Source organism: Delphinapterus leucas, chromosome 5, assembly GCF_059928025.1.
Source record: "Delphinapterus leucas isolate spDelLeu-1000000601 "Yukka" chromosome 5, BTC_Dleu_Yukka2, whole genome shotgun sequence".
NCBI classification, from domain to species: domain Eukaryota; kingdom Metazoa; phylum Chordata; class Mammalia; order Artiodactyla; family Monodontidae; genus Delphinapterus; species Delphinapterus leucas.
The window spans coordinates 53,139,066-53,155,764 of NC_143133.1; the positions used below are offsets into that span (position 1 = coordinate 53,139,066).

General features: G+C 37.0%; 1 protein-coding gene across 1 annotated transcript in view; it reads left to right on the forward strand.

The window, feature by feature from the left end:
- Window positions 1–16,699, forward strand: part of STIM2 (stromal interaction molecule 2) — a 167,361-nt gene that overhangs the window by 120,574 nt on the left and 30,088 nt on the right. The window contains exon 4 of the mRNA XM_022566409.3: window positions 12,943–13,054. Coding sequence (XP_022422117.1) covers window positions 12,943–13,054 — 112 coding nt within the window. The remainder of the gene's footprint in view (window positions 1–12,942; window positions 13,055–16,699) is intronic.

The window sequence follows — 16,699 nt, forward strand, 5'->3', positions numbered from 1 at the left end:
TAAAGCCTAGTTTTCAAAAGTATCATAAATATTTTTTTTTAATTTTTAAAAAATTTTAAATTTTTTTTGCTATACACGGGCCTCTCACTGTTGTGGCCTCTCTGTTGCGGAGCACAGGCTCCGGATGCGCAGGCCCAGCGGCCATGGCTCACGGGCCCAGCCGCTCCGCGGCATGTGGGATCTTCCCAGACAGGGGCACGAACCCGTGTCCCCTGCATCGGCAGGCGGACTCTCAACTACTGTGCCACCAGGGAAGCCCATAAATATCATAAATATTTTTGTAGTAATTTATTATTAGTTTTTTGCTAAATAAACATCATAAATCTGTACTAGAAATTTCCAATATTATGAACTTAGGATCTTACATCTTTTCAACCTGCTACTAAATGAATGTTGAACAAGAAGTAAATGTTTTATGGATTCTGAGGCTTTATAATCACTGAGGTCTCTCATCTTTTAGTTACTGGTATCTTGAGAAACTCCAAGGTACAGCTGTCCTTTCCTAGAGAGACAGTATTCCATAGAAAGTGTGGAGCTTGACTTCTTAGATTCAACTATTTGTGTAACACTTAGTATATTTTTTTTCCCCTTGGGCAAGTACCTTAATCTTTGTCTTTAACTTTCCCCATCTGTAAAATGTAGGTAGTAATAGTACCCACCTTAGAGGATTGTGTTGAGGATTAAATGAGTTAATCAATATATAGAGCTTAGAACAATACTTGACAGCTAATAAGGGCCTAATATTTGCTATTATCATTGTTAGTGTTAAAAGATTACCATACTTTCTTGAAGAAAACCATAAAATACAAAAGTAATGAAGAAGTTAGCAATTATTAGAACTTTCTGCCTGCATAATTGAAAAAGAAAGATTATTAATACAGTTTTTTTAATTGAAAGCAATTTCAAATTTAGTGAAAAGTTGCAGGACCAGAACAAAGAACTCATATACACTTTGTCCAGAGACCCTCATTCCAATTTTGCCTTTTATCCTCATAATGACTTTTATAGCCAAAGGATCCAAGAGTGTTCATTATACCCAGTTGTCCTGAATTTGTGGTCTTCTTTAATCTGGAACAATTCCATAGTATTTCCTTGCCTTGCATGTCTTTGGCCAGTAATTGTCAAAAGTGTCATTTTGTAGATTGTATCTAAATTAGGATTTGTTTGATGTTTTCATATGATTAGATCCCTGTTAGGCATTTTGGGCTGGACTGTCACAGAAATGATTCTTTTCATTAAATCCTTTTGAGTGGCACATGGTGTCAGTTTGTCTTATGTAGTGTTACCTTTGATCACTTGATTAAGATAGTGTCTACTCCGTTTCTGTAACTGTAAAGTTACTTTTTTCCCCCTTTGTAATTAATACCTTGTGTGTGTGTGTGTGTGTGTGTGTGTGTGTGTGTGTAGAGAAACTTGGAGACTTTGTAACATCACATTCCTCATAGCACTTTCACCGACTAGTTTCAGCATCTGTGAATGTTTCTTGCCTGAATTATTTATTACTCTGATGGTTGCCAAATTGTAATTTTTCAAATTCCATCATTCCTTCTATTTATTAGTTGCATTTTACTATAAGGAAGAAATTTAAACAGCGTATTGTCAACATCTTGGCCTGTGAAAATGGTGGGAGATGACAGACATATCTTGAAAATAGAAATTGGGGAAATAGTGAATCTCAAAATCTTATGACTGTTCTGAAGATTGATCTGCATTTATTCATTTATATCAGCATGGACTCCTGGATTTGTTGCTCTCATTATTTTAATGCTTAAATTGTCCCAACTATGGCTAGTGGGAAGCCTTTCAGGCTGGCTTTTCTGTTCTTTCATATGTATGTCTCTATCATTTTTTGAGCTTTCCTTGTATTCTGGCACAAAAAGATGTTCCAGGCTTATTTTGTTATTTCTCAGCCCTACCCCTGGAAACAACCATTTCTCCAAGGAGTTCTGGTTACTTTTAGTTGAGGTGGTATTTAGAAACCAAGATTTGCACACTAGGTGTTCTCATTGCTACTGAGGTATTATTCCCAGGCCTTCTTAGTGGACAGAGTTAAGAAACACACACACACATCTCTATTTACTTCTCTCTCTATATTAAAAGTCACGAGTTCTCACTGATACCTGATACCAGTTCACATTGATACCAGTCTAACACTACTGGATTAATTCTAGCTGGTTAATTGTAGTTAACTTCTTTCCCTATTTGTATCTCATTTCACTGACTATGAAACACCTAGCTCTGTTATCTTCAGTATATTTTCTAATTTGCTGAGTCCCCCTGTACATATTCAGTCCCTTGACACCATTGGGCTGCCCCCTCACTCAGAAGCCTGCCTTGAAGGGACCTAGTGTTCCCATTGTCCTCATTATGCAGACTCTGCCCACCACTACCTATCTTCCCATCCTCACATGGAACCCAGCTACTGCTGGGCAATTTGAGAATTAAAAAAGACTTTGGAGAGAAGTTGAGTGAGCACTATACAGTGACATTGTATTAAGGAGTTCATCTTTATGAATTTATTTTTATCACTGAAGCACATTATTCACATTTTTCCTTCATCACATAACTCTAGCTATTGACAAAGGTCCCCTGTGAATGGGAAGGCTATTTAGTATTTTAATGTTTCAGTCATTGTGTCAGTAGTACTCAGAAAACAAGTGAACTTTTCCTAAATTGTTTTGGCATTAATAGTAATGAGTTAAACCACTACTCTATATAGTAGTTGAAACCTAAATTGGAAAATGCTGTATACCAAGTAAATGCAGCTAATAGCATTTGTGAACTGTTAGAATTTTAAATGCTACATGTACTAGAAAAAGTCATATCAAAGTTCCTAGGTAATATTATCTTGAAAATGCTTTTACCGTTGGAATTGGTGAATTTTTCTATTCTAGGAGAAATAAGGATTAACACATTTTGCATGTGATGTCTCTTCTTACCTGGAGATGTGTGACAAGAAGCTGTGAAAGCTCCATTTTTAGCTGGCCTTTGATTTAATACCCTTTAGAAATAAGGTATTTATTAACTGGGCTTTGTGCTCATTTTTGTTGAACTTCCTCTTAAAGTCCATACATTTTCTTACATTGAGCTTTACGTTAGTCTTCGTAATAATTCCTTGACTCTGATGTTTTACGTTTATTTTATTTAGTGCCCAGGAGTAATTACTGTGCACTCAGTAAATATTTGTTGAATATAACAATCCCAGGTCACCTGTGCATAGATAGTCTTTTGAAGAAACTCCCAAATTCCAAGAGAAAAAAACTTGAGCATTTTTGAAATCTTAATAGAAAATTAATGCAGACATTTGTAAATATAATAATTATAATTATAGAATTGTTGTTCAACATATTCTTTGAAAAGTAGCATCCTTTCTTTTTTATGAAGCTTAGCCGTACTTTTGAAAAAGTTGGTTGCTTTATCTAGAAATGCCACTCTTTTTCAAAGTGAATGCAAAGGTGACATTTTCCTGGCAGCCTTGGTTAATAAATCATTTTGTAGTTCATTCACTCATCTAGCAAGTATTAATTGAGTTCCTAAGAAACATCTGCCATTCCACATTTGTTTAGTGCCTGCTGTATTTTTGGCATGGTATATAACATGTTGGGAATATACAAATGAATAAGAGATATTGTCTGCCCTTAACTTATTTTCATTTGATGTGAACTACTCTTTGTAGTCTCAGTTCAGTGTTTTAAAAAAAAGAAGGTTGAGGGCTGAGTGTCAAGTGGAAGATGCATAACCAGAGATTCAGCCACGCAGCCCCTAATGTCTTCGATGACATTGTAATGAGATGTTTAGGAAAACTTAATTAAACATTTAATTCCCTTATAGCTGTTGAGTCCACTGATTTTGTGGACTTACTTTTAAAGAAAGCAAATTCCTTGAATTTACTTATTTATTATAAGTAACAATATTTATTATATTATAATAATTGACATTTGTGGAACAGTTTTACCATTCCTAAGAGTTATTTCCACATACATTTTGTTCGTTAATCTTCAGAACAGTCATACAACCTTGAGACTCAGTGTTTCTCCAGTTTCTATTTTTTAGATATGTCTTTGTTATCTTTCATCATCTTCACGAAACTAGGTGTTGATGGTATACTCCGTTTAAATGATAAGAGTGCAATTTACAACAGGAAAAATATTAAAGCCTTCCCTTAGTGTCCATTATACCACTGTTGGAGAGAGAACACCTGGTAATTTTTGAGTTCTGAACATTCAGACATTTACCAATATTTATGTAGAGTGTCTAAAAATTACATGTAATTCTTGCATGGTAAAAGGTAAGGAGCTCATGAGAGAAAGTGTGTACTTATTTCTCTTTGATACACCTACTAATATCTGCTAATATCTAGACTTCCCAAGTTCAGGGTGTGGCTTTTAGGTGTCCAAATATAGCATGGTGCAGGAATTTAGTCCTGTTAACAGAGACATGCCCCACTGACCACTGTGCAGATGAGGCGCTCACGTGCTGGTTCTGTTCTAAAGATAAGCCTCTCTTGACTATGCTGAGCAGCTGATCATCTGAAGTCTCACTCAGAACTGATACCGCACGCCTGAGTTGAGATTAAGTGTGGAAAGCTTTAAACATTTTCATTTTTTATATTTTAAAAAGTTTTTTTTTTAATGTTTATATTACATTTAGTTAAAATTGCTTTTCATCAAAGTCCTGCTATGTTGAACCTTTGGTTAGTTGCAGTTTCCCCAGATAAATTGTCTGTCACTGTAAGAACTTCTGAGGCTTTTGTAACTTAAAATTCTTAGTTGAAATTGAATTTAGAGAAGCTGTGAATACTGGTCTGCACCTATATTTTAGAAATTATAACGTCACATAAACATGCCAGTAATTCAAATATTTTTCAAACGACAAATAATTTTTAGCTTGTGTATCAGAGTAGCTTCAAAATGTAGAACTTGTTTTACTAACCATTTCATATGGCCAACTTTAAGTATAGTTACTTTTGTTAACAATGTTTCTTCTTTCTCCTTCCTGACCCCCTTACCACACCTTTTGTTACTTATAAAGAAGTTTTCATACTTTAATAGAAAGTAGTAAGTGTGTAGTAACTGTACTGTATGTAGCTATATGGTACTGTATTAAAATATCACAAGTTGATTTCTTTGAAATACATTAGTTTCCCAAAAGAAACTGTTAAAGCAATGTTAGTTGCTTTCCTAACATTAAGAACATTACAGGGCTTCCCTGGTGGCGCAGTGGTTGGGAGTCCGCCTGCCGATGCAGGGGACGCGGGTTCGTGCCCCGGTCCGGGAGGATCCCACATGCTGTGGAGCGACTGGGCCTGTGAGCCATGGCCGCTGGGCCTGTGCTCCATGGTGGGGGTGGGGGGCACAGCAGGGAGAGGCCCGCGTACCGCAAAAAAAAAAAAAAAAAAAAGAACATTACAAATGTTTTTCTCATAAATTTAGAAGATAGCAGTTTTTAAAAAGTAGTAGGAGATATTAAGAAATGAAATGCAGAGTAAATGTAAATGGTGTGTCTGTTATACGCAAGGTGTGACAACAGCTGATGGTGGCTTTGAAATTTTCTCAGTATGCAGAGGAGGGGAGGAGGAAGTGCATAATGGTTAAGAGTTGGGGCTTTGAAGTCGATGTAGCTTTGAACCCTATCTCCACTGCTTACTTGGTGTGTGAATTTAGACAAGTTACTCATACTCTCTGAGACTCAGCTTCCTGATCTGTAAACCAAGATTATAATATTACTCCTAAAACCTAGTTCATAGGGTTGTTGAAAGGATTTCATGAGATAATTCATGTAAAGCACTTAGCACAGTTCCTGGAACTTGCCAAGTGCTCACAAAATGTTAGGTACTGTTTTGTTAACATGTCTGTACATGCACACTAATGCTTTATAATTAGAAATTAGTTTTCTCCCTCACAGTATTTAGGTGATTTCACAAATCATCTTTGAAGGCTTTTAGGACAGCATGTACTTAATATTAAATACAACAGATGAAAACTCACATCGTGGTACTTCACTAAGCTGTTTTGTATTTTTAGGCCTGTAACTTAATACAAGTATATGACTAAGTGCACTGGGTGCATTGGTTTTATAAGATTGCCTTCTGCAGATGAAATGAGCAAGTAAATACATATATTTAAATCTTCTGAAGTTTCTCTTTTACACTGTTCATGTCTGTCACATTTGTTTAAGGCAGAGATGGACTGGAAACACACAAATTCTCCTCTCATCCAGCTGTCAAACACATGGCAGTAAAACTAGCACCTTAACCTCCATTGTAAGTCTCTGTGATCCTCTTTTGGAGTCAGGGATTCTCTCTTTGAAATGGGATATCATGAAAACAGTATTGTTTGTCTTTCATTCCACTATGGGATAGCAAGTAGACACAAAAAACAAAACAGGTTCTTTAAGGAAGAAAAAAGTCAGTTATATTCAGCTAATACTTAAATGGCAACTTTATGCTGGGCTGCTGGAAGCTTACAGTATGGTAGGAACATAAGATGTAATTAAGCAAACTGTTACAAAATAAGGCAGCACATATGATATGCCATTTGGTAGAAATAGTAAGTACTATAGAAATTCAGGGGAGGGAGAGATCACTTTCAGTTGGAGTGTTTCTTCTACTTATAACCTAGTTTGTACAACTGAGCATGTACCTATGCATGACTCATGAGTCTCTTTTAGAAGGCTGATTTTGCTGGGTAGCCACAGGAATGCTTGATTCTTTACCTCTCTGTTACTGGGTATTTCTAGCCCTTACTATCTCTCTTTTTTTTTTTTTTTTTTTTTTTTTGCGGTACGTGGGCCTCTCAGTGTTGTGGCCTCTCCCGTTGCGGAGCACAGGCTCCAGATGTGCAGGCTCAGGGGCCATGGCTCACGGGCCCAGCTGCTCTGCGGCATGTGGGATCTTCCCGGACCGGGGCACGAACCTGTGTCCCATGCATCGGCAGGTGGACTCTCAACCACTGCGCCATCAGGGAAGCCCCCTTACTATCTCTTCAATCTCCCCATTACTATAGCTTCTACTGCTGTCTCCTCTGAGGCCCAGTTACTGTTTTTCATCTTTTCAAAGTGTTGGTCCAAACTAATTATATGGAGGTGGCATTGACAATAGCAAGTAGGAAGGGCAAGAAAGAGGAACTGTTTTGGTGTAGAATCAGGATTCTCATTCCCTATTACAGAAAGAGCCCTTTAGATAGCAGCAAAGGGAGCATGGAAAGGAGAGTCCTCATAGTGCCTCTGTTCCTGTGAAAAATCCATAAATGTGTTCTCCCACGCCCCCTCATCTCCTGGAGATTTGGTTCTAGTCACCATCCTGTCCCCACTCTCCCCTGTCCCACACTACTTCTTTGGCTCCAGAGCCCTGCTCCAGCTCTCAATCCCCTGACTCTTTGAAATCTTACCCTTCATGCTATTAGAGCCCCCTTTTCAAGTCCTAGGAGTCAGTCCCATGATGAAGAACTGGTGTAGCTCCATTGGGCTACTGTGTTACTACTCCAGGCCTTCAGTAGGCCATGATGCTTACTTAATGCCTTTAGTGGAATCCTGAATCCATTAACGCAATTACCCACAGCAGATTGCTCATATGTAATGTTTAACTCTTGAATTACTATTAGTACTGTACGTCTGGAAGCTTTTTTTCTATGAGAAAATGTGTTTTGAATTTTAACGTTAAATAGTGAGCTCTTCTTTTAAATCAGGAGCCACCTATATTGGCAGTGAACTTGGAGTCAGAAGATTTGAGTTCAGATGCTAGCTGTGTAACTACATTGTAATTACATGGCCTCTCTTGGCTAAGGTTCTCTCTATAGACTGTAGAGGGTAACAGCTGTCTCTCAGATGTGGTTTGGAGGTGTTAAATGAGAATGTATGTGAAAGTGTGTAGTAAAATGTAAAATCCTATATCAAAGGAATGTGGCATTATGGTGTTAATAATCACTGTGCTAGGTAAAAGAACAAGTTCCTGCCCACACAAGCACGGACAATTACATTAGAGTATGTGATAAATCCTTTGGCAGATATAGGTACATGTGATCAGGGGCGCAAGGAAGAGCAACTGTAATCTGGAAATGGATAGATGGGGAAAGCTTCGTGGGGGGGGGTGACTTCCTGATCTGAAGGCTAAGGAAAAGCAAGCCTGGCAAAGAAGGAAGAAGGGAAAGCCATTCCAGGTTGAAGGAGTGGCATGGGGGAATATGGCAGATTTAGAAAGCTGCATATATGGTTTCAAGTATGGAGCATAAACCGTCTGCTTGTAGTGCCTAATTTGATTATGAGGACCACTTACCTAACTCTAAAGAGGTAATGTTATTGTACAGTGGTGGACAATTCTAGAAATGGACTTGGTCTGAAACCTGGTTTGACCATTTAGTAATCTGTTTTATCTAATTAGAAACTTCACCTTCATGAACTTATAGGTTCAGTATGATGATGAAAATACCTACTTCAAAATGGTTGTTGTGGGCTTCCCTGGTGGCGCAGTTGGTGAGAGTCCGCCTGCCAATGCAGGGGACACGGGTTCATGCCCCGGTCCGGGAAGATCCCACATGCCGCGGAGCGGCTAGGCCTGTGAGCCATGGCTGCTGAGCCTGCGCGTCTGGAGCCTGTGCTCCGCAACGGGAGAGGCCCCAACAGTGAGAGGCCCACGTACCGCAAAAAAAAAAAAAAAAAAAAGTTGTTGCAATGGTGGTTTGAAATAAGTTTTGCAAATCTCCTGGTGTCTAATAAACATGTAGTAAATGTTAGGAACGGTTTTGTTGCTGTCCTAAAAGTTCTTAGAGTTACTTTTTCCCTCTCAGTATTCTATAATCTACTGTTCTAGGTTAACAGTTTAGCAATATTTTAAACGTTATCTCTTGTTCATTATAATGAAATCATAAAAACAGAATTTGAATGAATTTTAAAGATGGTCTAGCTGAATTTCATTATTTTGTGTGTGTGTTGAGAAACTGAGTCACAGTTAAATAATCTGGCTATGATATCACAATGAGTTAGTGACACAGCTGGGACTAGGATCAGGTCTGTTTGAGTTCCAGAGTTCTTTCTATTGGTCTTGGAATAAATTGCCAAAAATCACTCAAAGACACCAACCTATGGCACTGGCCACAATTTCTAGCAGAAACAATATAAGTTAACAATGTAGAAACTGACATTTCTGTAGCTTTAGATAGGTTTTAAAAATCTGTATTTTTAAAGGAGTATCATATCCTTCTCTGCCTGCCCTCTGGTGGGAATGGTATTTAGCAACAGCACATGTGAAGGAGCAGTGGGAGGCAGATAATAAGGAGCTGGATAATTCTGTTTTTTAAATTTACTTTTTTAAATTGAAGTATAGTTGATTTATGGATGATTCTTAAATGAATAATTCCTTTGCCATCAAAAATTTATCATACAGATTCTTATTTCTGTTTGAATCTCCTTTCTAAAATATGAAAATAGATTTTCATAATACTTCTCAATTAAACACGCTCTACTTTGTTTATTCAAGAGGATCCAATAGATAATTTGTTTAGTGCCTTTTGTGTACCAAGTGCTAGGGCTAGAATGGTGAGCAAGAAACTTATGCTTTAGTGGTATAAACAGATGTTGAAACAATAATCATACAAATAAATAATTAGTTAAATGCTATGCCTAAAAGTACAGTGATATATGATCATATAGTAATGTTTGAGGAGGCTCCCCTGAGGAATTAAAGTTTTAACTGAGATATGAAGGCTTCATAAAGTAAGTAGGCAAAGATGAGTCAGAAGGATAGAGAAAAGGAAAGAGGAAACAGCATGTGCAAAGGCCCTGAGGAAGGACATAGTATATTATCTGTCCTAAGAATTGAAAGACAATTTACTGTAATTGGAGCATAGAAAGCTAATATAAAATACAGCTCCTGCTCATGAGAAGTGAAGGTATTTCCTAGGCATCACCGAAGAAACCAAATAGCACAAGAAGAAGAAATAAACCTCCCCCCCACCAAAATAAAATGTGTGCTCTGTGTTAGAATTTTGGAGTTTTACAGATTCATTGAAAAGAAAATTACTTTAGAACCACTATAATATTCTATTTATTAGATGGAGTAATACTAGGATTTGTGTACTTTAAACATGTATTATTTTTCATTTGATTTTTCTTACTTTCTATCTTGGTTCATTGGGAATTGATGTACTGGAGTGTTTAGATCAGGGACTTTTGCTTTTGATCAGCTGAACAGCCATAGAAATGACAGAGAGAATCTTATCCTGTTTTCTTGGCTGAGGTTTTTGTGTGGGTGTGTGAAGTGCAGCTGCACCGTCGGTTTCTTGGCAGTCAAGGCAAGGCAATTCTCAATGCAGTTCATCTTGGATGGGAAGAAACTTAAGATAAAAAGGCTACTTTGCATGTATTAAATTCAGTGGAAAGCACCCAGGGCCTGAACCTTTGGCTGATATTTATTCTAAGTTATTTGGCTAAATGGATACAGCAGCCTCAGGCACATGCCCAAGCTTATGGCAGGAACACATGAAAGAGAGATCATTAAAAAAATAGTCAAAGCTTTATCTCAGTATAAAATTATCAAATACCATATGTAATTTAAAAATTAATTTTTGTTAATTTTTTGTTTATGATTTAGTTAATTAAGCTTTTCCTCTAAAGAACACTTAATGAAAAAGGCAGATTGCTAACACCCAGCTTTGCTTGTAAAAGTTAATTCATAATCAGAAAGATCTTATCTCAGATTTATCACAGATGGATTCCCATCTCTGCTTTTATTGCTCATTTGTCTTCTTCACTCTCCTTTGGCCTATTCTGTGATCTATAAGCATTTTGTTTCTCCACACCCTCAGATGAAATGCAGACGAATATGGAGCTCTTTTTTTAAGCACATTTGCATCCTTTCCTTTGGATAAACTTATCATTGTTCCTCCTACTCTTCAAGTATCAACAGAAATGTCTGAGTTGCTTCCAGTGTTTAACTGCTTGCTTATATCTCTACTATTATTTAATATTATTGCTCTTAGAGTAGTGTAGAATCAGGTCCTGAGGTCAGTTGGCCTGGGTTCAGATCCAGTTCAGCTACTGCTATCTTGGTCCCGTTAACTTCTCAATTTCTCATCTCCAAAATGGAGATAATCATGTTAGTGCCTCATAAGTTTTTTTTTTTTTTTTTTAAGGTTTAAAGGGAAAAATGCATATAAAGGGCTTAACTCAAAATAAGTGTCTAGGGCTTCCCTGGTGGCACAGTGGTTGAGAATCTGCCTGCTAATGCAGGGGACACGGGTTCGAGCCCTGGTCTGGGAGGATCCCACATGCCGTGGAGCAACTAGGCCCGTGAGCCACAACTACTGAGCCTGCGCGTCTGGAGCCTGTGGTCCGCAACAAGAGAGGCTGCAATAGTGAGAGGCCCGTGCACCGCGATGAAGAGTGGCCCCCGCTTGCCACACCTAGAGAAAGCCCTCGCACAGAAACGAAGACCCAACACAGCAAAAATAAATAAATCAATTAATAAACTCCTACCCCCAACATCTTCTTTAAAAAAAAGAAAAGTGTCTAGGAGAAGAGACATTAGCTATTCTTTTCTTCATGATTTAGAACCAATCTCCTAGAATCCATTAACAGCTATCTTCAACTCTTCTGGGTGATTTCATTTAGTCTAAAGACCATCTGTATGCTCATGACTTCTAATTTATATCTCTGTTCCTTACCTCACTCTTCCCCAAGCTTGAGATTTGTATAGCTGACTGCTACGTATATCTGCACTTAAATATCTAATACATACTTCAAACATAACATGTCTAAAAATAGAAGTTTCGACCTCTATCACCTGTCCCTACTTGCCTCCCCAGTTTGTTCCTCCTCATTCTTTCCTATCTCAGTTAGTGGCAGCACTCTCCACACTTTTTCTGACTTTCCTCTAGCTATCAGACCCCATCCATTTCATCAGAACATCTGAAAGCATTTTCCCCAGAATATGTCCTGAATCTGACCACTTGTCACCATATCCTCTACTAGTACCTTAGTCCAAGGGAATATAACCCCTTTTGCTTGGACAGTTATGGAAGGAATGGTCTCCTTATTCCTCTCTGTTTTCATCCTTGTCTCTCACAATTCATTCTCCACGTTGGATAGTGATATTTTAAAAACATAGATTATTTACGTCTCCTTCTTCTTATTGAAATTAGAAAAATATCCAGAATTTTTGAAAGTATTTTTTGACCTGTCCCCTCTGACTACTTTCTTTCTCTCAAACACAGCTAGTTCATTTCTTATCTTAAGGTTTTTACACCAGCTTTCTCCTGTGTTTGGATTTTTTCTCCTAGATCATCACAATGTTGACTCCTTGCTATTTTTAGGTCTTAATTCAGGTAACAGCTCCTCAGAGAGACTTTACCCTGACATCTTTTCTTTCTTAATAGCTGATCACTATCTGAAATTTCCTCCTCTTTTCTTCCTCCTTTTGTTAATTGCCCCTCCCCACTCCCAAGAGAATTTGTTTTATGAGAGCAAGGACTTTATCCATCTTCTTTATTGCCATATTCCCAGTGCTTAGAATGGAACCTGATACTCAGGTTTACAGTATTATATGGATGGATGGCTAAATGAAAGAATAAATATATATCTGGTAAGTTTACAACCAGGGAAATACTGGATTATTTCGTCCTGTTCAAACTTTGCATAGATGCTTGTTTTAGAATTAACCATGCTAATATTTTATCTTTTCCTTTATGTGTCTTCTCTGTTCTAGATTATAAGCCCTTAAGGGTAGGAGGTATGTCTCCATTGTTTTTAGCTTTCCATAGAATGCTACATATTATTGTAGTACTTATTATTGATTGAATTGAATTGAAAATTCAGTCTAACATCTTTATTTCCTCTGAAGTTATAGTATTGTTATACATATGTGTATGTATATAAATTTATATATATAATTTATATAAATTCTGAAAGCAGATGTGTTTAAAATATTCCTTCTCTTTTAATCTTTTGCAGTTCATAATTGGACCCTTGAGGACACGCTTCAGTGGTTGATAGAATTTGTTGAACTACCCCAATATGAGAAGAATTTTAGAGACAATAACGTCAAAGGAACAACGCTTCCCAGGTGGGTCTTTATTACTCAAATGTATTTTTTGTACTCCTGGAGAATAATGTTACTTTTCAAAGCAAAATCTACAAGTTACTTCTGTGGCTAAGTGCTCAAAGAAAATATTATAAATATATCCATTCTTTGATATCTGTACAGTGTGAATTTGCGAGCTTTAACCAATTTTTCTTGCCTAAATAATCTGGCCTTTTAAAAAAATTATTCCTAAGGAAAGTAATTTTGAAAATTAGAAGGTAGGTCAACTACATCTTTTTTAGGTAACATCAAAGGGCCAACCTCTGTGGAGCAGCTAAGCCTGCGATCTGCAACTACTGAGCCAGCGTGCTGCAACTACTGAAGCCAACACACCTAGAGCCCGTGTTCCACAACAAGAGAAGCCACCGCGATGAGAAGCTCGTGCACTGCAACGAAGAGTAGCCCCCAGTCACTGCAACTAGAGAAAGCCTGTGCACAGCAACGAAGACCCAATGCAGCCAAAAAAACCCCAAAAAACAAAGGGCCAACCTCTGACCCCGTTGTCAATGTAACAAAAGCTTATTCATTTGATATGGATCCACCTTTATGAAAAGACCTATTTGAATGGATTAATGTACAGATCCTTAGTCTTAATTGGTATTCTTTTAATAACAACTCTTAATTTTAGTGACCATATGTTAAACCTCAAAAAAATGAAGTTTAATAAATAAATTGTAAGTAATAACAACGATTTTTGAATGTATAGTACATAGAGGTACTGTATATTATCTCATGTAAGCTTCATGGTTAAAATGAAAAATTGAAAAACCAAGATTGAAAAAACCAAGTCAGAGAGAAGTTAAATATTTTGCCCAAGGTAGTATTTGAACACAGATAGATCTGATACCAAAGTATAGAATGCCTATTTATTCCTTAGATGTCTGGAATTAATTGTCACTACTTTTCTAAATTATGTTTTAAAAATTCCATTAGCTAACCTAATGATCGTTAAAGATTTAAATGTTAAAATTTGCATAATTCCACTGGAACTTGACCCTTACGAGATTCTTATGTTCCATTCCAACCTAGATTGTTTCTTGTACCAAAAAAGTCTGTCATAGTGCTATCTAATTATTATATGCATGTCATATTTCTAATCAATTTACTTATACATCCTATTTAAATAAGAGGCATTTGTTGCTTTGAAGTTTGTATTTTGGATCAAGTTGAAAGTTTTCATATCTTCTTAAATGTATTCTGAAAATCAACATCAGTATTTCTGATTTTACTGTGCACATGACTATAATGATGAAATTATGGAGTTAAGAGTCAAATCAGCAAGTGCATATTAAGTGTCTTTTATGTTCATGGTGCAACTAGATGCTGAAAAGAAGGAAAAAAAATAAAATAAAGTTCTTGCTTTTAAATAAGACAAGTTTCTAAGTTAAAACAGGATAGTAGAGCATTGATGGGATTAGGGTTTTTCAAGTTGTTTGTGTTACCCTGGAACGTATAGAATTTTTCTTATCCTGTCTTTTGGGAAGTTTCTTTATATAACAACAACATGAAATAAAATAGGCTGCTTGATTTTGTTTTTTTGAGCTGCATTGGGTCTTCGTTGCTGCACACGAGCTTTCTCTAGTTGTGACGAGCGGGGGCTACTTTTCGTTGAGGTGTGCGGGCTTCTCATTGTGGTGGCTTCTCTTGTTACGGAGCACAGGCTCTAGGTGCGCGGGCTTTAGCAGTTGTGGCTCGTGGGCTTTAGCAGTTGTGGCTCGCGAGCTCTAGAGTGCAGGCTCAGTAGTTGTGGCGCACAGGCTTAGTTACTCCGTGGCATGTGGGATCTTCCCGGACCAGGGATAGAACCCATGCCCCTTGCATTAGCAGGCAGATTCTTAACCACTGCGCCACCAGGGAAGTCCCAGGCTGCTTGATGTTTTGACCATAAATGTTATAGCCACTTTTTTCTTTTGTTTAAGTAAAGGTTATCAGAGATTACCTCAAATTCTGGTAGAATTGTTGAGATAACATCACACACTTAATCAAAAGATCAGTTTTTTAAAAATAGTGAACACGTTACTACAGAAGAAAAGCTTATAAATGTGGAAGTTCAGCTTTCAGGTCAGCCCACTGGAGGCTGTTTGAATGGAGGGGAAAGGAAAACTAGAATAGCCTTCATCAAGCCCCTTTTATATGGTAATAGAAATTAGATGAGTCCATTTAAAAGCTTAAAACTTTTATATGGTAATAGAAATTAACTTCACAACTTTTAAACTTAAACTTTTTTGTAGGGTAACTGTAGATATAAGAGCTATTTATAAGAATGTATAAGAAAATGTATTACATATTCCAGATGTACACATACCTACAATAATTCATTATTTTGTTTCCTTTCTGTGGCATTAAAATATATTGTTACATCTGCAGTAGGTAGGTAAAATTATGTTAGTTTTATGTCATGGTTATCTTTAAGCCTTTTATTGTATTTTCTATATTCTGTAATTCTTGTTACCAGAGCTTATATTAAGGCTCTCTTCACCTGACACATGCCTCCTCATTCCTTTCAGACCTGTGTGAACTTTCCTGACATCCTCACCCACTCAGGTAGAATTGCTTCCACCTCTGGGCTCAAAATGAACTTTGCATAAAATTCTGTTTTATAGTTTCCTTTTTACTACATCTCATTGTCTGTTTTAAATTTAGTCTACCGATAGTATTGCTGTTCATTCATGCATCCATCCATGCATTCATTCATCTGTTATATAAACATTTATCAAGCATCTGCTTTTGCCAAGCACCATGCTAGGTTTGGGGATAAAGAGATGAGACATAGTTTGCCTTCAAGCACTTTGGTAAGTGTCGTACTGAAGATGTAACAGGAGCATACACAAAAGTTTACCTGCAGAGATGATGAGGGAAGGCATTTTCTATAGGGCAAGTTAGAGTTCTTTACTCTCTAAAGTTTTGTAGAAACCTCACAGGATTTCTGTAACCTGAAATCTTCCTAAATAAAATATAGTGGTTCAGAGTACAGTCATTGGGATCATACACATTTGGGTTTGAATCCCTGCCTTACTTCTTACTAATTAGTAACCTTGGGCAAGTTGCTCAGCCTCGCAGTACCTTAGTTTCCTCATCTATAAAATGGCAATTTTACACATATTATAGGTTCTTTGAATTCTAAAAACCCTTGGCACAGTACCCAGCGCGTAGTACATGCTTGTTTTAATCGTCATTGTTATTAACAATTTTATTATTATTATTACGCTTTGTAACCTAAGATTCTTCTTGGCATCATAGTTGGTTGATAAGAAATCTTAACTACTGGGATACTTGGATTTGAAGTCCAAAACAGAGTGATTTTATTTCCTTATTTCACCTGTGCCTTTCGGCACCCTGCATACTTTCTTCATTGCTAATGAAATGGTTCAGTACTTCTTACTGCATCAGTCCCTCAGTTTACTCCCCCAGCCAGCGATGACTTTTTACTTTCCATTTATGACTTCAGTGGACTTTAACATTTAAATAGTTTAAATATTAGAATGTAAAGGTATAGGTGTTTTAAAAGATATTTATAAAGAAAAGCAATATGATCTAAATTGAGGATGATTTTTGAAAGTCTGCTATGTTCAGTAAATTACTTACAATTTTCTTGTTGTTTACGAAATGATAGTAAAATGCCAGAGG